This window comes from Monopterus albus, unplaced genomic scaffold, assembly GCF_001952655.1.
Source record: "Monopterus albus unplaced genomic scaffold, M_albus_1.0 scaffold279.1, whole genome shotgun sequence".
Taxonomy (NCBI): Eukaryota; Metazoa; Chordata; class Actinopteri; order Synbranchiformes; family Synbranchidae; genus Monopterus; species Monopterus albus.
This window is the reverse complement of record NW_018128159.1, coordinates 756,985-777,631: the sequence shown is the minus strand read 5'-3', so window position 1 is coordinate 777,631 and position 20,647 is coordinate 756,985. Positions and strand designations below refer to the sequence as shown.

At 39.3% G+C, this 20,647-nt stretch overlaps 2 protein-coding genes across 2 annotated transcripts; both read right to left on the bottom strand.

The window, feature by feature from the left end:
- Positions 1–1,559: 1,559 nt before the first annotated feature.
- On the bottom strand, positions 1,560–10,414 carry oaz1a (ornithine decarboxylase antizyme 1a). The gene is given in 6 exon segments (XM_020622386.1): positions 1,560–2,182; positions 3,408–3,493; positions 4,501–4,676; positions 6,908–6,994; positions 6,996–7,062; positions 10,202–10,414. Coding segments are annotated over 6 exon segments (666 nt in total). The 5' UTR covers positions 10,321–10,414; the 3' UTR covers positions 1,560–2,051.
- A 4,809-nt stretch (positions 10,415–15,223) lies between these two features.
- amh (anti-Mullerian hormone) lies at positions 15,224–18,743 on the bottom strand. Its single transcript, XM_020622400.1, has 7 exons — positions 18,510–18,743; positions 17,971–18,285; positions 17,720–17,889; positions 17,401–17,512; positions 17,233–17,332; positions 16,715–17,145; positions 15,224–15,871 (listed from the first exon to the last, which is right to left on the bottom strand). The coding sequence occupies exons 1-7, from the start codon at positions 18,619–18,621 to the stop codon at positions 15,465–15,467; spliced, it is 1,647 nt and encodes a 548-aa protein (XP_020478056.1). The 5' UTR covers positions 18,622–18,743; the 3' UTR covers positions 15,224–15,464.
- Between the last annotated feature and the right edge of the window lie 1,904 nt (positions 18,744–20,647).

The window sequence follows — 20,647 nt, the reverse complement described above, 5'->3', positions numbered from 1 at the left end:
TGTTTTGCTCTGTGCAGGAAAGTGATGCCACACATTTACTTTGTACTATGTTTAATAAGGAAATAAAACAATGGTTATCTCAGTGGACATGATCATTTATTTACATATTTTACCTGTATGTAGGCTACCCGGAAGTCCTGTCTGCCAGCGGCATGCAGCTGTAGTCTGTACAAACATTATCTGAGAGTTGCTCCATTATCTACCCCTGTTCAGTGCCAGAGGCACATCATGACCATGCTCTAAGCAAAGGGAAACCAAGTCAAAACTGTATGCTAAGCATAATGCAGGCAGTCGCATGCCAGGGATAAAAAGGGTATCGGATTTGTGATTTCTGCTCAGGTGAGGTAGGTGAGATCTTGTAGCCTACTCAGATAGTGAGCACTGAACAGACGTCTTTTAGCCTCAAACTAGACTAAAATCGAGGGGGGCCCTTCTGGAAAAATCGGCATGTGTGTAGTTTCAGTTTTGATAGTTCAGTGATGACGTTTATTGGAGGAAACCTACAGACCTCTAGCTACTGTAATCAAATGCTAAATGTTTATAGCTGTAATATTAGTTACTAAATATCCTGAAAACTTTTTGTCCTAATCAACTTGCTATATGTGTTAGAATTGTACATGAACATAAGTATTTTCTGTCAAAGTTCAGGTTTGGTTTTAACTTTTCACAGTTCTTCCATTTTTGATCTGTGCTCCTTATTGGTTGGAAGTTGCCAACACTCAGTGATGTTCAGTACAAACAGGCAACAAATTAAAAGAAAATCCTGAATAAATGAGTGGAAATTTAAAGCAGCAGGGGTCACTGATTCATTTGCCAAATATTTATCTTTGCATCCACAGAATTTCCAAAATTTGGAAAAATGCCAATTTTGTCTTTACAGTAGAGTCAAAGGTGATGTCTTCAAATGTGTCCAACAAATCCAAAGCTATTTAGTTTATCATGTATGACAAAAGCATCACTTTCTCACATTAAAGGTGGGGGACCCAGAAAATAATGGTGGTTCTGGCTTCAGCATAGTTGCCAGTTAATTTTCTATAAATGAACTGATGGTTGGAACTTGAGGTCAATGAGGTTTAATGGTTATATGAAAACGTGTGTTGAACACAATGAGGGAATGTGGTTTAGAGTGATGATGCTTCTTCCCAACATGAACAGAGCATAGAGCTGTTCTGGAGACATCTCTGTGCATCAACCACAAATCAAATACAATACTACTATAAATACATCATTTCTAACTTATTCACTAAAGGTTATAGAGGGCATTTATTCTAACAAATACTTATTTCAAATAAAGTTATCTAAAGTTTTAAGGTACCATTCACCTGAAGCTACCTTGGTTGTCCTCACTGACCAATAACAAAAATGACTAGCATCATTAAAATAAGTGCTTGCCAGGCCAACTGGTAGTGTCTGAAAACCCCTTTCCTACATTAGTTTCTAAAACTTTACCGACATCACTGGTTAGATGTGGTCAGACAACACATCGTGACCCACTGTGTCTCCTACAGAGACCTTCATTCTTACAAGATAAGAGTCTGTATTCAGACCAGAGGCCTCTCTCTAAGGTGAGAACTTTTATTTAATACAGCCACAACATGCAGATTTCTATCAAGCGAATCAAAGGAACAAATGAAAATCATGCACACATTAAAAAGCAATATAAACAGGAGAATCAACTGATAATTACAATGAAAAATATCTACTTAGATGAGTTGGATTTAATTTTATCAAATATTACACTGTAGAGATGATCAGGTTGACGTGCGGGTGGACAAATAGGAAGTCAGCATTACACATCAGGGACAGTAATACAGTAGCAAGGACACACTGCCTGGATATTATGTGTGCACTTGCTTTACATTCCTGTTTCATTAACATCTTACCCTAGTGCAAATATCATTGAAACAGCACATAGTAAGTAAAGATAAAACAATAAGGAAACAACAGCAAACCTCAGCCATACTGAACTCAGATAATATGTTCATTTCCAAAAAATTAAAGGTGTGTATGGACAAAAATAAGAGGAAACATTTATAACTGTTCAACATCATTTAATCGTCATCAGAGGAGTCTCGCTCGATGCTATAAGCCATGAAGAAAGCGTCAGGGCGGGACGGGACGAGGGGATGACCTGGTCTCACAATCTCAAAGCCCAGGAAACTGAATGTACGTAGCAGGGATGCTGAGGAGAGACCAGATGTAAACAGAGTGAAAGCTTGATTTCTGACACTGATACAGAAACTACACCTCCTAAAACTTAGCCCAGCAAATTGAGATCTTATTTATAAATTCAGGAAAGTCTGAAATTCCTCTGTTGACCTTCTCTGTTGTGTATACACTAAATGTCCTATCAAGTCAATCAAGCTCCTGTTTTGGTCTTGTTAGTGATGTTTCACCCTCAATTAGCATTAGTAAGGTCTCTTCATTGCTCCAATAATGCTGGCTTTTTGTAGTTACTCCGTCAGCGCTGCTGCTTGCCATGTTGATAATTGTTTATGCCAGTGACAACTTCCCGTTTTTCTCCAGTCAAATGCACACAAGCGACCTTGGAGCTTGTCTTTTGCACACACACTCTTGTAGAAAGCTGTTTAGAAACCTAGTTATGCATATACATGGCAGAGAAATCAGCGATCTCCCGGAGAAACCTACCTGGGGAAATCAGGTTTCCCTAATCCCCTACCCTGAATACATAAACCAGGTTTCCTGTATACATGACAGTTTAGAACTCTGCTTACCTGAGAAAGCCAAAAGTGACCCAGTTACTTAAGGAAACACAGTCACTGTTTTAACAGTTAACTGAATTTTTACCATGTTGGGGAAAATGTGCAACAAGTGAAAAATCTAAAATCTCATCTAATTGGTAGCATTACAGGTATATTGGACCTTCAACTTCATTTCTTGCCATCATCATCATCATCCAACTCGGTTTCTTGTGTTCCTAATGTTACTTCATACAATCCTTCCTCAGGTTGTACTAGTGTTGTTGCCTCCTCTTCGATTGTTCACTGTACATTTTCAGTCACACATCAGAATTCAAGTGTACTTGAAGAAGAACCTAATGTATATCATGTGCACCACACTAGTGATGAGATGGTGAAAAATTACATTTAAGTTTAAAAAACAAAAACTAATGTTTTGAAAAATTATCAAATATCAAAATGTATGCTGAAAACACTTTCATACCCCTTTACTTAAAAAAATGACCCTTATAATTACAAAATTGTTCTTTTTCTACAGTGGCTATTCATTAAATGTGCAAAAAAAGTTAAATATATTACTGTACATTTCACAGGTGCCTGACTACAGACTGAACAACTATGATGGTTCTAACTACAGGTGCTATTGAGTTTTAATGTTAAACATCAACCGTTTTTAGAAACCAAAATAAATAATAATAATAATCTCACCTCTATCATCACGGTTCTTGTGAAAACAGATGAAGACGTGATCCACCTGCAGCTGCTCTTCAGCAAATTCCAACAGAAGAGCAAAACTGTACAAAAACAATGCAGGCAAGAAGTGTTTATTATACAATAATAATAATTTTTTTTGTTGTTTATATAGCACTTTACAACACCCAAGGGTGCTCAAAGTGCTTCACAACAAAACATAAAAATAAAAGCAGAACATGCTAAGACACAAACTAACAAAAAGGAAAAGTTAAAATTACACAAATTTAAAACCATGGTCTATAAGCAACTATAAAACTCCTGTACAATAAAAATCAGTCAAAGTACAAACAGAATAAGATTACAGAATATAAAATCAGAAAACCTGAAGGCACCTGTATAGCGCCACTGCTATAAATTAAATGCCAAAAGACAGTCTGAATAGAAGTGCCTTTAATTTAGACATAAAATTAACTCCATCATAAACCAAAGCTCAGGAAGCAGGGTATTCCAGAGTTTGGGGACATATATGGCAAAAGAACGATCACCCCACTTTTTGTACCTTGCCCACGGGACAACCAGAGACAAATGCTCAGAGGAACTTTTAAAATCAATTCTAAACTGTACCGGAAGCCAGTGAAGAGACTGAAGGACGGGGGTGATGCGAGCATACTTTGGAGTATTTGACAGTAGGCGAGCAGCCGCGTTCTGTACTAGTTGGAGCCTACGGAGAAAAGGCCGACTAATTCCAGTAGTCAAGTCGTGAGCTAATGAAAGCATGAATGGCTTTTTCTAGGTTGACTTGAGATAAAAAGGGCATCACTTTTCCTAAGAGCCTCAGCTGAAAGAAGCTTATTTGGACCACATTTTAGGAGGAATGTCAATAAACCTCTGGGGGGGTTTCAACACCCAACAGCTTCAGGGTTGTTACTTCTTTGGTCAATCAGGCTTGGTATCCACATTTAACCAATTTGTGATTTTTGCATTTTGCAAATAATCAATACTGTGCCTTCATTTCATTTCATATATAAAAATAATCACACTTAAAAATGTTTAAACTAAAAGACAAATCTTTTAATCACATGGACAAAAAAATGTTTTGCTTATTGACCTGTCTTTGCTGCCCTCGGGCAAAGCCCCAGGAGGAATTTCAATGTAAAGGTTCCCCCCTTTCAGCGCTGCCCTCCAGACACAGCGTTTGCCTTCAGAGCGACAGGGCTCAAAGAGCAAGAAGCGCACTCTGCTGTTGGCAGGGGGCGGCTCCTCAAGAACCAGCAACTGAGCATCCTAGAAGACAGTGAGGACAAGAAATACTATCACTACAGATGACCCCAAGAGTATATTATAATTACAGAACACAAAAATGCATTTATGACTTTGAAAAACTGCCTGGGACTACATAAATCAGACTGTTTAAAAGGAAACTATGATCATTAAAAACAACTTAGAGCTGTCTCAGGAAGGTGCTGTGACCTCATTTTGAATCAGGTCACACAAAAAAAGTACAGTCATGTGAAAAAATTAGGAGGTGTGCTGCTAACTTTTTCCTCAGTTGGAATAGGCATTTTTGTAGAATTACATTTACAGAAGATCTTGAAAAGACTTTTCTTCAGTTTTACTTGTTTAGTTGTATTACTTTAATCTCTCTGTATTGTTAAAATTGAGATTAAATAACCATATATTAAAACATGTTACAAAATACACATGCTTTCAAAGGGTGTCCTAATTTTTTCACATGACTGTAACAACCACTGCAGTGTCAAATGCCTGAACAGTAAAGCGGTAACGATAAAAGCAAGTGCATCAAATTCAACGAAAAAGACCCAGTTTGTGTGCCTTTGACAGAGAATAAGCCTCGGCTCAGGTGCACACAAGACAACATGATCAACAGAGCGGATCCAAAAATCCAAACCCTCCTCCTGATTAGTATCAAACATGTTTAGATCAGTGGCCTTGGAGTTAAATGAGTAATTTGTCACTCTGACCAATATTAAAAGTTATGATCTAGCTTTACAGGTACATTCATATATTACAAAAACAACCATAATGTCACATTGATATCGATAGCTTGACTCAGGTCAAAGAGTGATATGTTTCAAAAGTGCTGAATTGCAAACTGCCACCATTGTATTTCTCTCCCAGTCAATAAACCAGTCTTTCTGCACTGTTAGCTCTACATACAGACGTGGACAAAATTGTTGGTACCCAGTAGGTACAGTGTTCTTTTATTTGTATGCTTCAATTTTGTGTCTGAGAACATAGAGCTGATGTGATTTGCCAAAAAGTTCCAGTTTCGTCTCATCTGTCCAAAGGACATTCTCCCAGAAGCTTTGTCGCTGGTCAATATGCACTTTGGCAAATTCCAGTCTCACTTTTTTATGATTTGCTTTCAACAGTGGAGTCCTCCTCAGTCGTCTTCCATGAAGTCCACTGTGGCTCAAACAGGGACGGATGGTGTGATCTGATACTGATGTACCTTGACCTTGGAGTTCACCTCTAATCTCTTTGGAAGTTGTTCTGGGCTCTTTGCTTACCATTCGCATTATCCATCTCTTCAATTTGTCATCCATTTTCCTCTTGCGGCCACGTCCAGGGAGGTGTTGCTGTGGTCTTGGAGTTGTTACTGCCGACCCACACATTTTGTGGCCTCCCTGTTAGAAAGTCCAGCACCCAGTTGCAGAGAGAAATTTTGAGTCCCAGGTGTCCAAGTTTTTGTGTAAGCTGCTGGGGGATTATTGTGTTGAAGTCTAGGAACAGCATTCGCACACAAGAGTTCTTTGAATCTAGGCGGGTGAGGCCTGGATGAAGAACTGCAAACTGAAATGGGTTGTGAAAGGGAGGAAGAGGACATGACATTCTGCATGACCAGCCGCTCGAAGCACTTCATAATAATTGAAGTCAGTGCTACAGGCTGATAGTCATTGTAACTGGTTGGGTGGAGCTTCTTTGGAATTGGAATTATTGTGGTGGCCTTGAGACACGTGGGAACAACTGTTTGGCTCATGGAGATGTTAAAGATGTTCATGAGGACATCCTTGGGCTCCTCAGCACAGTCCTTTAAAACACGACCAGGTATGTTATCTGGTCCAGCTGCCTTGCATTGGTTAATCCTGGAGAGGGTCTTCTTCATGCTGGCTACGGACAGACACACAACCTGCTCACCCAGGGGAGGGGTGGTCTTCTGTGCTGGTGTGTTGTTCTGTGTTTCAAAGCGGCCAAAGAAGTTATTGATGCTGTTCAGTAGAGAGATGTCACTATCACAGCTCTGAGGTGGGGGTTTAAAGCCTGTGAGGGTTTGGATGCCTCGCCAGAAACTCTGTGCATCTCTAGTGTTGCTGAAGTGTCCAGATATTTTCTTGCCGTTTCACGTTATTTCAGTGACCACTGTAAGTTTCTCTTTCTTTAATAGAAGGGTATCAACAATTTTGTCCACATGTGTAGGTCCACACTTTATTTCCCCTGACCCCACTCAAAAACACACTTCTGCTAAATTACTGTAAAAACACTTAAAAACGTACAGAATAAAATAGCTTAGCTGAAAGATTGCGATCCCGCTGGTCATTCCCTCGCCCACCTGGGATCTTCAGGGGTGGGAGAGGGGCATCAGGAGCACCACAGAGGCCCCGGACACAGGTTACTGCAACAGCGGGTGCACCTCCTGGGACTGGAGATACTGGAGGATGAAACAAACACATACTCAGTTTGATCCATTATATGTACAATATTCATCGGTGGTTCTACTACAAAATACAAATCAAGCTTCTATTGTAAACAACAGGCTTAAGTGATTCATCTGTGACATGACAGTAAAACATTACTAAAGGTTAGTGAATCTTTAGATACCAAACTCAAGCCCCAATGGCACAGTTAAATAACCAATTACAATCTTAGGCAGAGACAGCTGTATGCAAAACTTTTGACTCACATCAATTCAGTTGGGATGGTTTCTTCATAAATTAGCAGGCTAGACAAGTTAGATGACTAGTTACTCTGTTAAAATTGTAACATGCAACTATTAAGTACTTCAAAGTAATGTGTCATTACCTTTTGATTATTTTCTAACAAATATTTTACACTGTGCAATAAAGCTGAGAAATCCTAACATACATTTAAACCAGGCAAGGTAAATCTCACATTACACAACACTGATTAGTCAAGGTTTTATTAAAACGTCCTCAAAAACAATTCAGTTACATAGTACTTTAAAAATATGTCATCTACTGAAGGGCACCAAACTAATTAAAGAGCTAAACTACATTTTTAACATTGAGAATTTTGATGGTCACAACTTGTCAATGAGCTTTATACTGTACATTAATGTTAGAGCCTTTTTCTATTTGTTGAAAATATTGTTGAATTTTCAAAACTGAGAGGCATACTTGTCTGACAACATGGCCACCTGCCTTGGCGTTGGTGGCTGGTTGCAGTCAGACATGTCAGACTCAGGTGGCTTAGAGCAATGCACGTCTGATTGACAGACAAGAGGCGGTGCAAAGTCAAACAAGACAACCAATCAAAAGCAATGCTCAAAATTGAACACATGATGCTAAATGAATAGAGCCTATCCAGGTATGGCAACAGCTCCTTGTTGGCCACCCTACCCTGGATGGGTGTTGCACTCAAATTTACCCCAACACCTTTGGTTTGGGGTGATTTTATCTTACGCAACCACAATACTGATGATTTTCAGTCAAATAAGCACTACAACCCCTTCAGACAATTCTGTTTTTATCTGAACATGTCATAACCCTTGGAACTTTAGCCTGTAGAAACATCCATTGTTTCTGTCAGAAAACAGACATTTAACCTCCTGAAACCAACAGCTGTGTGCATTGGTTTCTCAGGGCACATTTTTAGCATGTCATGATTCTAAGGGGGATGCTGTCATAGACCCAGGCTCTGTTTGTCTATCCACTGGCCTAAAATATTGCACCAACCACACTGCTCCACTTTACAACAGGGACAAACACCAGTTTAAAGAATGAGATCAGCCATTAGGATTCAGAAGCCAAACTGCTCTGCGGAACCAGCTTGCACAGGTGCCTGTGTGTGTGGCTGCATATATTTACACCATTAAGAGTAGGCCTATTCTCAGAGCTCCTACTAGAAACAAAACCCATTAGCAGCAGCAGTGCTGGCACAGTGACGCAAACACTCACAGATGCTCTCTTAACACAAATGCCACTGCTGTGCTATATGTGGAGCAGATGTGTGAAAACCAAACAAGAAACACTGTCACTACCATAGCTCAAGCTAATTAGATCAATATGCAATGGCCAACCTATTCCCGGCTCTTGGAAAACATTAAAGATTGTACAAGAACATGGGTTCTCCCTAAATACCACTATTAGATTATGTCAAACACTTCATTATCATCTTTATGTAAAACCTTCAATGTCTTTTGTTCCTGCACTAAACCCAACACAAAGCAAAAGGTTTTCAACTGACCCCATTCAGCATTATCCTAAGTCCACAGGAGGCTCCAGTGCACATTCATGCCCCAGGTTAACCTGACTGCCCCTTGTCACATGAACAAGTCTCTCGAGCTTCTGTTTACATCAGAACACCTTTGCCATATCATGTAAAGACCACTCATCTGTGGGAGGTTATCATGATTTAAGTACTGTTAGTGTTTCAGATGGACATCATGCAGACATTTCAAAAGTAGATCATAGATCAGTAGCTGCTAGTGTCTTAAAAAAATCCAAGTATATAATTCTAACATTTTTGTACAATGTTTAACAACCTCTATTACATAACCGCATTCATGTTATTGCCATAAAATAAATGCCAAAAATCATCAGAGAAAGCAGAGAAAGGCTGAAAACTAAACTTCCCCAACCCCCTCCCCCTTCGCAGTGCAGTGGAAATTTCCTATGAGCCCTTCACAACACTAGAGCTACACAAACAGCCTCATCCACTGGTTGACAAACGAGCCCAGTGTGTTTAAATTAATACCAGGTTAGATTGAACCACAACGCACAGGCTAATTTCATTGTTGATTAGGTATCTTAACGGACTAGCCCCGCAGGCCAAACCGGTTCATCGCACCCTTTTCGAGAAAGTACATGATGTCTTAACGCCTGCTCCGCACCTGAAGGGAGGGCAAAACGGGAAAAAAACAAGCCATGAAGCTACAAATGATCAATTCGATCGTTCCAACTACGTCGTTTAGCAAGAAGATAGCATGATATAACGTTATATAAAGCTTCCTGGCCTTGTAGCCTCACGGCACTAAAGTAAAATTCAATGTGAAACATAATCAGACTATTCACTGCACTGTAAAATATGAAAACGTTACTGTATCACTAGCTGACAGCTAGCGTTAATGCAGTTAGCAATGCATTTACGTTGACATTCACTTGAAAGTTAGCCAACACATGTCAAATTAGGGAAAATAGCTGTTCGTCCCTTTTACGTGTGTATTTAAAAGTAACAAAAGCTGGATGAAATGTTATCAATAAACAAGTCGACACTTTGTGACGTTTCATATATTAGCTTATGCGTTACCATTAGCATGGCTAGCATGAACATGTAAGTCAACAGCAGAGTTGACTATAGTTGTTCGATACCAGTGTTATGCAATCGTGGCACAGTGCTGAGATGTAGATATTTAGAAACGGCGTTTAATGGAAAGGCATTAAAACGACCCGTGTAGTTTTATAAACGTCACTTGAAATAAATAAAACTGTTATGTAAACAAGGGGAATAGTTCCAGCTCCTTCTTGAAATACACAGCGTCTCTTTTAGCTAGGCCGCGGCTTTTAAACGTAGCTTGCTACGTTAGCTTCTAACAATTCACAACAACATACCTTTCACTTTCAGGTTTATTACTGGATTTCTCAATAAAAGGCATCTCGGATACGTTTCTTTCCTTTTCTCTAACAAAACAATGACTATTCAAAATCGTTTGTAGGTTAGATTTAACCATCCGGCCAGCGTCCACCAGCTACTCGCTCTACCCGCTCTGCTCTCGTGCTGGCTGAGACTGAGAGTTGTCAGGGTGCAGCATTTGAGAGGGGCGTGTCCTCAGCATCGTCACCATCGTGACCATCCGTAAGATATGACGCAGTAAAGAGCTCCTTCAAGTCAACTACTGCAATTCATTTATCAATGGGCCTGCGGTCTTTTTAACTTAATAGGGCTGCAGCAAGTAAAAGTCTTGTATTGGCAATGTAAAAACTACAGTGTAATAGGTCTCTAACACTGACTGGTTACACTGGTAACAGGTAGGATACAGCTGAAAGAGTAGCTATATTTTATTCTTCTCCAGCAGGAAGAAATTAAGTTAGTATTATTTTCTTCTAAATTTGTTTATTAATTCTACAATTTTGTTATTTATATATCTATTTATTCTCCATTAAATTGTATTTTTATTTTGTCACATGAGTATTTTTTATTGCTTGACATATCCTCACTGTTATTTATTGATTTGTTTTTATTCTCTATAAATCACTTGCAAATTCTGTTTTAAAAAGGTCCTTTATGGATAATAATTCTAATAATACCTTTAGCAATAAGCTAGCTTTATATGACGTTATATAAATAAGTTTCCTGGCCCCTATCCTCACAGCACTAAAGTGAAATTCAGTGTGAAACCTAATCAAGATCAAGACCAAAGATTTTTATTGTCAATTCACTATATGCGCAGGACATACAGAAAATCAAAATACCGTTTCTCTCTTTCCTAGTATTGAATGCCATACCATTTAGGGAACGAAAATAGAATAAAAGTAGAGTAAAAATAGACTAAAAAGAATAAGAAAACTAAATCAAAGTGATTAGGATAAAACTAAATGGTACAACCTAAGAGGCTATGACTCAAACCATGTACAATCAGTGACAGTAGTGAAAATAATAACAAGGAAATTGTCAGATGGTTGTGAGATTGAGATTCACATGGACAGTAGTGCAAATGACAACAGCAGCAGATATGACGGTAAAAACAGTCAGCGGCAGATTTACATGTAATATAACAAGAAGGAGGAATGTACTGGGTTTGTGCAAAGCAGCAGAGGTAGTCTTTTTATGTTCTGTGGTGGGTCACAGTCCAGGGGCAGGGGGCTGAGGGGTGAGGTAATGGACAGCGTTCAGCATCCTCACAGCCTGGTGGATGAAGCTGTTTGTAAGTCTGGTGGAGTGGGCCTGACGACTCCGATACCTTCTCCCTGAATACAGGAGTCTGAAGTGGGAGTGTGAGGGGTGGGAGGTGTCATCAGCAATGCCGATGGCTCTGCAGGTGTTAAAGATGTCCATGAGGGAAGGCAAAGGGGCACTGATGATCTTACTGGTTGTATTCACTATGCGTTGCAGGGTCCAATCTAATACTGGTAGCGCTTGTCCACCTAGTTTGCCTTCTGGTTAGCACCAACCATATCAGTACACACTATGAATGTCGTTTTCCTTTTTTCAACAACACTCATCTGTGCCTGTCAGTCAAGGAGCAAAGGAGCATGCTGCAGGGTGTAAGACTCTGGTGCCTGCAGATCAGAAATTACCACTAATAAATTAAGCTTAACTTCCGTGGTCAGGCAAAACTGAGGAGTCAGATCAGGTAGGTTTCTTTTATGTGTGTGTGTGTTTGTGTAGAGCAGTGGTTCTCAAACATTTTTTGTGATTCCCCACTTAAGAGGGTGGGTGAATTTTCAAGCCCCACTTGTCAAAAAAATTATAACAAAATTGGCCAATTTTAAAATTTCAAATGTATTGAAATATCAAATAACACTAAGTTGAAAACGGATAAAATATAAGTGCAGCTGTATCGTTTGACAGGGGGATAGTTTTCAATTTTGCAGCACTTGTTTCATTCAGCATAATCGACACCATGTCTACACTTACAGGGAGAATGAGCTGCTCAGCAATTGACTGGGGTGTGTTGTCTCTAAATGTCTTCTTAATTTGTTGGGTCTCATGCTGTCTGCTGCCGGTGGTTTAAGACACACATGGGTCTGTCTTCTGCCCCCACCATTCCAACCGTGAATCCAAGTGCAGGATGGGCTTCATCATATTTTCTTCTCAGCTGGCTTTTTGGTTGATAAGGCTACTGCCTGTTGTTTCTTTGTCTGCTTGCGCTGAATCGCCTGCTTTTTTGTGGTCCATGTAACAAATTTATCCATTTACGTTATTATGTCCCCTATGTAAACTATTGGCCCTCTGTGTGAATGTTTCTTTATATTGTTGTGCTGCAGTTAACATGCTGACATTAAACCGTTATTGTTGCACTATGGTTCCACCTTTTTCTCCCAGGCCCTGAACTGATGTTATTTTAATTTACTTGTATTAATGACCCATTTCTAATTTTCTCCATTCATTGCTCCCCACCTGTCATGTCTTTATTCCCCACTAGTGGGGCGCGCCCCACACTTTGAGAACCATGGGTGTAGAGGTACATATAAAGCTAAACTCTAAACTGAACTATATGTTTTTCAACTTGTAGCAGGTGCCTATAGCTATCTTATGTCAGTGTATGACACACAGTACAGTGTGTAAGATGGTGTACATAAATTTTGTCTTAATTTGGATGCAATTATAACCTTAAACCTTTATCTACAGGACTTAAGGAGCCAGAGTTGGAACATCTGTAAACATTATCAGTAAGAAACATGTCCACCACAAAACACCAACTGAATTTTACAGCCACTGCTGTACATTTACTCGACCCATTGGTGTCTTTTCCTAGTGTCATATGACCAGATTTTGGCCATCAAAGATTTGAGCGATGTTCCAAATCCATGGAAGGGATTTACCATGAACCGCTGCTTAGTGGTGGCACTGGTCATACTGCTTGTGAGTGGAGGGGTAAATGAAGTGCATGGTGAGTACTATCTTTTTACACACAGAAAAAACACAACGGACAGAGGAAACATGACTAAGAATAACAAACTGTATCTAATGTTGACAGAGAGTTTTATTGGGTTTATTTTTGCATTACTGTGTAATATGTAACTTGCTTGTACTTCTGCTTCTAACAGGACTTTCTACTTCAAATTAGTGTCAATGCCACACTGGTTGGCTGATACTAATATGCAATCCTAATATCTTTGTCTGTTTAAGTCAACAGGCCTTCAGTGTCTTTTGTATTATTTGTTTAATAGATGCCCTGGACTCATTTGCTGAGGAGACAGGTATAAGATCATTCTTTGGAAGTCTGCAGAATGGTTCCCTCCCTCAGGTATTATCCTTGACCAACATGCGTTCACATTGGTTCTGTTTAGACTCATATCAATGGTTAGAATGATTTTTGAGGAGCTTTTCTTTTCTTATTCAGAGAGGAACTGATTAGTAGAGTTTTTTGTTTATTTTGTCTCTCTCTGTATATTGAATGGTGAGATACATTTATATTTATCATGGACTGGTTGTACAGCCCTGCAGGTACATTAGACAGTACTGGAGTAATATCACACAGTCAGACCTTTGTTATATCAGGCTCATAGAGCTCTGGAGAAAACCTGGAGCAAAATGATTTAAAGAGAGCAAGGTGCATGCTATGCCATGCTCCAAAATGACCTTTTTGAGCTTGACCGAATCCACCTACTTTCATTTAAGCTTGTCAGAACTAAGGCTTGGTTATAGATTAATGTATTTGAAACAATTAGCAGTGGTAAAGATGTATTTCCTACCTTTGAGGAGAGCTGTTTAATCTTGTAGAGCTGAACAAGGAATAGACCTTGATTGTTTTATGGAGATCACCATTGGCCGGTGGTGCTGAAAGACATCAGGTGTTAGACATCTATTGTCTCAGACAGCTGTTGTTGAGCTGTTTTCAGGGGGACCAAAATCTCCAACTGATTGCAGATTAAGCTTTCTAAATACTGTATAATGTGTTACAAGAACAATTATACCACTTGACAAATATGACAGTACTTCACTGCATATTGCAATATATCAGATTTTACAGTTATGGTCAATCATTCTTGTAATTACTCAATTAAATATAATTAAATATAAAGGTTTATAAAGTATTAAGGACTGTTTGTGGAGCTGCCCTAAATATGTCTCTAGATAGTATAATCAATAGTCTGTCTTTCTGCCTATAGTTAAATGTGAGGCTTGAACAAGTTCACAAATTGAAACAACTGTACAACAGCAAAGAACAGACTATACAACAATTTCATATCCAGAGTAGATTTCCCTTTAAGTACAATGAAACAATGCAATAAATGTTTTATCTACAAAAATTAAACTATAAAATGTATTTTTTGTGTATAATAAGCAAATAGACTTGTAAATATATTTTTCATCTTTTCTGTCATGTGCATCAAGCTGTGTGTTTTTTCCTGTCATTCCCTTCCAGATCTCCATATGGGACAGTTTCACTTGGTGGTGGGGGTCTGAAGAGGTTGGAGTGATAAGAAGAAGAAAAAAGCCAGTTGCCAACAGGGCAATCCTAAAACCTAAAACTAAAGAATAAAACATATTCCGCTGCTGAAAGAAGAGTGAACACTCAAGACACAGATGTTAGCATCTGTTACAGCAGCAGGTTTCTGAATAAAGAATGTAGTCTTCAGTTTACTTTGTATTTGATGACATAAAGAATGTTACATGTAATCCATTTTTGTTTGTATTATAGAGAACACTGATCAACTTGTCTTAGAAAACATGCCTTATAAAGAAACATGTATCAAATTTTATATATTTTAAATCACTCAATCATATTTTCCATTAGTATTACTAAGTTAGAAATGTAACTTACCAGAGATTTTCACTGAATAAACAATGGCTTTTTGTTATTCTGGCTTCTTAGACAATTGGAAAAAAACATACAGAGCAAGAGGATAATACTGATATTTTAATTATTATTGTATATTAAATGTCTGTTAACACAAAAACATTTTGTTTTCCATAAACTTTATTATTTTAAGTGTGAGAAACATTCTGCTGTGTGCAGCTACTCCAAACAAGCATATAAAGAAGACACTGAATCAAGATGTGCCTTTTATATCAGTGTATCATTAATACTGCATGCATAAATACATTTAGTGACAAGGGATACTACAAGCTACGGTGAGTGATTGTTACACAAAACAAGTTAAAATATCATCGGTGTCAAAAATACACACTAAAAAGAAAACTGCTTTAGCGGCATTCACACTCCTTTGCCACTACATCTGGTACAGTGGAAACATAAGTCCCAGTTTCGTTACCAAACACCATGTACAGGGGTTCATAGGCCACAGGCACACAGCACGGGGCCCGCTCATCCCCATTTTCACTAGCAATGTGCGATGTGAGCAGGACAGCATGGACAGTGATTTTATACCTCGGGGTAGAACAAGAGCCATGGCAGTTCTTGATGTTGGAAGTGGACGGACTCAGGGCACTCTTTACAAGGGACACGGTGAGGCTCTTCAGCCCACAGCCGTCGTCCCTCACTGGGTTACTGGGGTCTGCTCTGGTGGCCCGCAGTCCTCTCCGCAGCTCATATGCACAGGTCACCGTCTGCAGAGCCTTCAGCAGAAGAAGTGCACGGTATTGGGTCTCTCCTATTACATGCAGACATGACAACATGATCCTAAGTTAAAGAGTGGTAATACAGGATCTTGAGACCAATGACATCCAAATTTATGTCAGGTGGGCTAAAGAATGACAAACATATTATTTAGCTTTTGCTGCGATTCCCAACCAGTGGTACTTCTGCTGTGGTGGATCATGGAGTAGCTCAGCCACTTTGAAATAAGTAACAGAAATTACTATTTGAACCACTACAGCTAAATACCACATGGTACAAGTTAGAGTGTGTGGAAAAATTGTTGTAAAACTAATCAATAAACAACTGGGATAGGTAAAAGTAAATGATAAACAGGTAACTGCAATGGATAAATGATTGAAATAAGTAAAACATAAATGGTAGAAAGAGCTATGAGCAGTTGAAATTGGTAACAGATAAATTAGTTAGCTAAAAGTAATGGATAAATGCTTGAGATAAATAGGTAATGGATAAATGTCTGCATTAGTAAAGTAACTAAAAGAAGCAGCTAAGAAAGTTAGCTGATGTTAAGTTTAAAGTAAGAGATAAGCAGATGAAGTAGCTTAAAATAATGAATGACTGAAAAGACTAATGCATAGATGCTTGAAACATCCACCTTTATCTTGCCTCTCCAAATGGTAGTAGTACAAACCTAAAGTGACCTAAATATTTACAGGGCAGTTATATGATAAAAACATTGTAACATCCACTATTATACCCACAAAATTAAAACTCTGGAGTATGTCAGGTGGTGCTGGTGAAGGAGTATTTGAGTTCATGTGATAAGGTTGTTGGGATGCATCTGACAAAAAAACAGAAGGCTGGTAAACACTGCTTTAGGCCAGTGTTTTCACATCACCTGCTGCTGGTTCCTTCTTCAGAAGTACACTGACTTCTTCAAGCCTCCCCAGCCTCTCTGTGGCACTGCGATCCACTTCCTCCTCCCTTATTACCTCTCTTATCTGTGTCACAGTCTGCTGCAACCTCTGCCTGAGCTCTGCCAACAGTGCAGGAGACAGGGCCAATTCTCCATGATACACATGAAACATGGAGTGCCAGCTAGTGAAGGAGAAGACGGTGGGGGCTGAGGAGCTGATCAGCTCTGCTAGCAGGGTCTCACTGGAGGATAAGCCAAGTGCCAGAGGAGGCAGGGACTGTAAGGAGTCCAGATGGACCAGAGGGGGCTTAGGGTGCTCCTGAGGCAGGATGTCACCCAGGAACCGCTTCAGCTCACAAAGGAAGGACAGGGTTTGTGAGGAGGCTGGAGATGAGCTTGAAACATGTGCATATCTAAGAATGAGAGTTAAAAAAAACATGTTATTGAGCAACACTCTGAGAACAGAGAATTTTAGTAGAGAATATGGAAGTTAAACAAACCTTGTATCAGTTCCTGTTTCCCCAGAGAAAAGCAGAAGTGGAGTCACGTTGATGTTACTTCCAGATTTTCCACCAATAAAAATGTCTTTTAGGCTTTGCTCTGCAAAAAGAGGAAATGTGATGAGAGTGCACATGAAACAAGAAAATGACAACAAGATAATATCTTACCCATGTCAGGGGATTTAGTTTCAACAGAAATCCTCCATTTCTGGTAAATGTTGCCCTCTGATGCTTTTCCTGTCAGTAGTAGGTACTGTGTCTCTCCTGAAATGCACACAGACTAGAAGCAACAACAGGAAAACCAGGGGTTATTGGGTGACAGTGTTTAACTGTAGGTCATGTTAAATCTGTAGATTTGGTACCTTAAGTGTTGTTACATCATCTGTAATATCTATCATTCCAGAAATACTGCAATATCTAAACAAAGTAACATACAACAGATTAAACAACTTCATCCATGCAATAGTCACACCAGGGCATTCTTTACCTGTGTGTTAGGCTCCAGTGACTGACTAGTGAAAGTAATGTCCAGGTCTCCTCCTCTGAGTGGACCTTCAAATGTCAGGAGCAGCACAGGGTTCATTGTGAGCGAAGGAGACTGTGGGGGGTCAAAGGTCAACTTGAGCGCTCCTCTTTCGTCGTCCTCTTCCACCAGCACTGACAGAGGAAACAAGACATGCTTTAAGATTACAAACAGACAATCAAACAAAAATTGGTGCAATCTGAGAGCTTTGTTACCTCCACTCGGAAGCACAACCTGCGATAGTCGTCTGTGGTTTCTGCTTGTTTCCTTAGCGAGCTCTAACAAGACTGAACATGATGAATTTTCAGATACTGTGCAGATTCCAAACAGCGCCAAACTGCTGTTTGTGAGTTCACCGTCGTTCCCCACACAATCACGCAACACTGAGAGTATGTCATCCACAAAGCACAGGCTGTTGTGAGGGATGTGATGAGACACTGTGGAAGCTGCTTTTGCTGATGGGAATGCGTGCTCTGCATTTTTAATCTCCAAATCATCTCCAGTTTCTGTGGAGTTCATTGCACGGTGGCCTTTAATTGAATTGGAATAAGAATAAAATGACATTACATCAAAATCAGATTACATTAAAACCAGCTACTACAGCACTAACTACATGCAAACGTCCCAGTCTTTGCTCAAAATGACTGAATCATTAATAAGTTAAAAAACAACAAATTGTAATGCCAGTTCACAAAAAATGCATGAATAATAAATACTCAGAGTCATGCAGAATTTCAGATGTGTGGAATCTGACCTGTCATTGTGGGGTCAAGGATCAGCTGCTGTCCATGGACATGTGGGGCCACAAAGAGCTGGGTCCAGCAGAGCATTAACGCTCTACAGTAGAGCACATTCACACCCACCATGCTTCACAGTTTCAATGAACTGTATGCCTGTGTGGTCAAGCCTTTCTCAATTGCTTGTTTTGAATGGGTCAAGCTCTAGAGGATGGGAGTCTTATCCTCCCACCTTTCCTTCTCACTGACTGGGGAGGATGCTGCCAAAACAGGAATATCATGTGTCCTTGATGATTTAGCCAGTCTGAACTGTTTGCTACACAAAAAGATGCTGTTTATTTATTTATTTATTTACCTCCAGGAAGCGGGTTAAACCTATGTAATACAAGGGAATGAATGGAAAACAAAAGGTAGCTTTGCTGGTTTGGACACACAGTGAACCTCCCTGTTTGTAGACTCAGACTAATGAAGGCAATGACAGACATCAAGGGAGGTTTAAGGATTAAAGAACAGACTTTCTCTAATTTTCTAGTGAACCTTTTACTGTTTTAAACAAATGATGAGATGAGAGGTCTTGTTTTAATCCTTCATGGTTGTATAGCGATGATCCACTGTATATTGTTAAAGTTAATTGAGTTTAAATGCTGTTATTTGAGCAAATCTTGAGGTGAAATCAGTTAAAAAAGGAAAAGACATAAAGAAAAGAAAAAAGTAAAACCAAACCAAAACCACACAAAATATATTGTATTGGACTTACAGTACAATTAAAAATTGATAGTAAAAGTGCAGAACTAAGCTTATAGAAACGTGGACGATCAAAAGTGTCCAGTTCAACAGTGGAAACTATCTTATTGCCTTATTTTAGGACAATGCTCTTAGCATCATGACATCAAGGTGGTTTAAAGGGATAGCTTGACACTTTGAGAAATATGCTTTTTCACTTTCTTGCTGAGAGTTAGATGAGAAGATAGATATTATAGAAGTACTTCTATGGTATAATACCTGTACATTACCTATGAAGCTGAAGCCAGGAGCTTAGCTTAACTCAAACACTGGAAACAGTTAGTCTGGCTCGCTTCAAAAGCAGCAAAATTATTCTATGAGCACATTTAACTCACCACTTCGATCCATACAAATTTGCAGTGTCCAGTCTGTGTGTGCTTGACTATTTTTTTGGCAATTTTTAAAATTTGTTTTGGTTTAACTCTTTAGATTTTGTAAGGTTAGACAAATCAGAAATAATGTAATAATTGCTGTGCCTTAGTAGTATGGCAGATTTCTTATTACCTCTGGCAGAGCTTAGTTGTCTACAGCCTGTTTGTAGCTCATTAGCTTAGCATAGTTTTTTGCTAAGCTAACAGGCTTCAGGCTCCAACCTCATATTCAAGGGACAGGACCAAGTATGGTATCAATCTTCTCATCTACATCTCAACAGGAAAGTTAAGAATGGTTTGGTATGGTACCTAAAATGTTGAACTATTCCTTTAGTACAAACACCTCACCGTGATGAGTCAGTCACAAATGATTTGACCCTTGAACTCTTGAATAAAGAGAATTTATTATCTATGTCAGCTATTCTCCTCTAGTGTGCCTCTAATGATCTTGTAATGTGTTGATTTGCACCAGTTGTTATTGGTCAGACTGAGCTATTAAAACAGATCATTTACATGTCCAGTGTTTGTTTGTTTGTTGTGTCCTGATGCTTTTCTCTCTCCTCTATCCACTCACCCCAACCAGTCGAGGCAGAAGGCCACCCACCAAGAGCTAGGGTCTGTCTTAGGTTTCTTCCATTAAAGGGAATTTTTCCTCTCCACTGTCGCCAAGTCCTTGCTCAAGAGGGTTGTGTTGGGATTGACCTATAATACTGTATGGTCTAGACTTTATTATGTAAAGTGGCCTGACATGATTGTTGTTGTGAATTGGTACTAAACAAATAGAACAGAACTGAATTCATGTTTGTCAAACCAGCAGTCAATGAGAAAGGACTACAGTCTAATAGAAGATCTAAGCAGCATTTGGATGCATGTCAAACAAGGCAATGACAGAGTTGAGTTGGACAGCATTATTCAGAGGATGTTTCCCTAAGGAATGTTTACAGTTGTAACCCTTATTATTCATGCTGGAAGGGGTAAAACACTGAACAGTGAGCCTGCTC

Excerpts from the sequence above, each read along its gene's own strand:
- amh (XM_020622400.1), bottom strand. The coding sequence starts at position 18,621 with ATGGTGGGTGTGAATGTGCTCTACTGTAGAGCGTTAATGCTCTGCTGG. Across the intron at positions 17,513-17,719 it reads CACTGGAGCCTAACACACAG|TCTGTGTGCATTTCAGGAGA; the intron begins GTAAAGAATGCC and ends TGTTGCTTCTAG. Across the intron at positions 15,872-16,714 it reads GAAGAAGGAACCAGCAGCAG|GAGAGACCCAATACCGTGCA; the intron begins GTGATGTGAAAA and ends TGCATGTAATAG.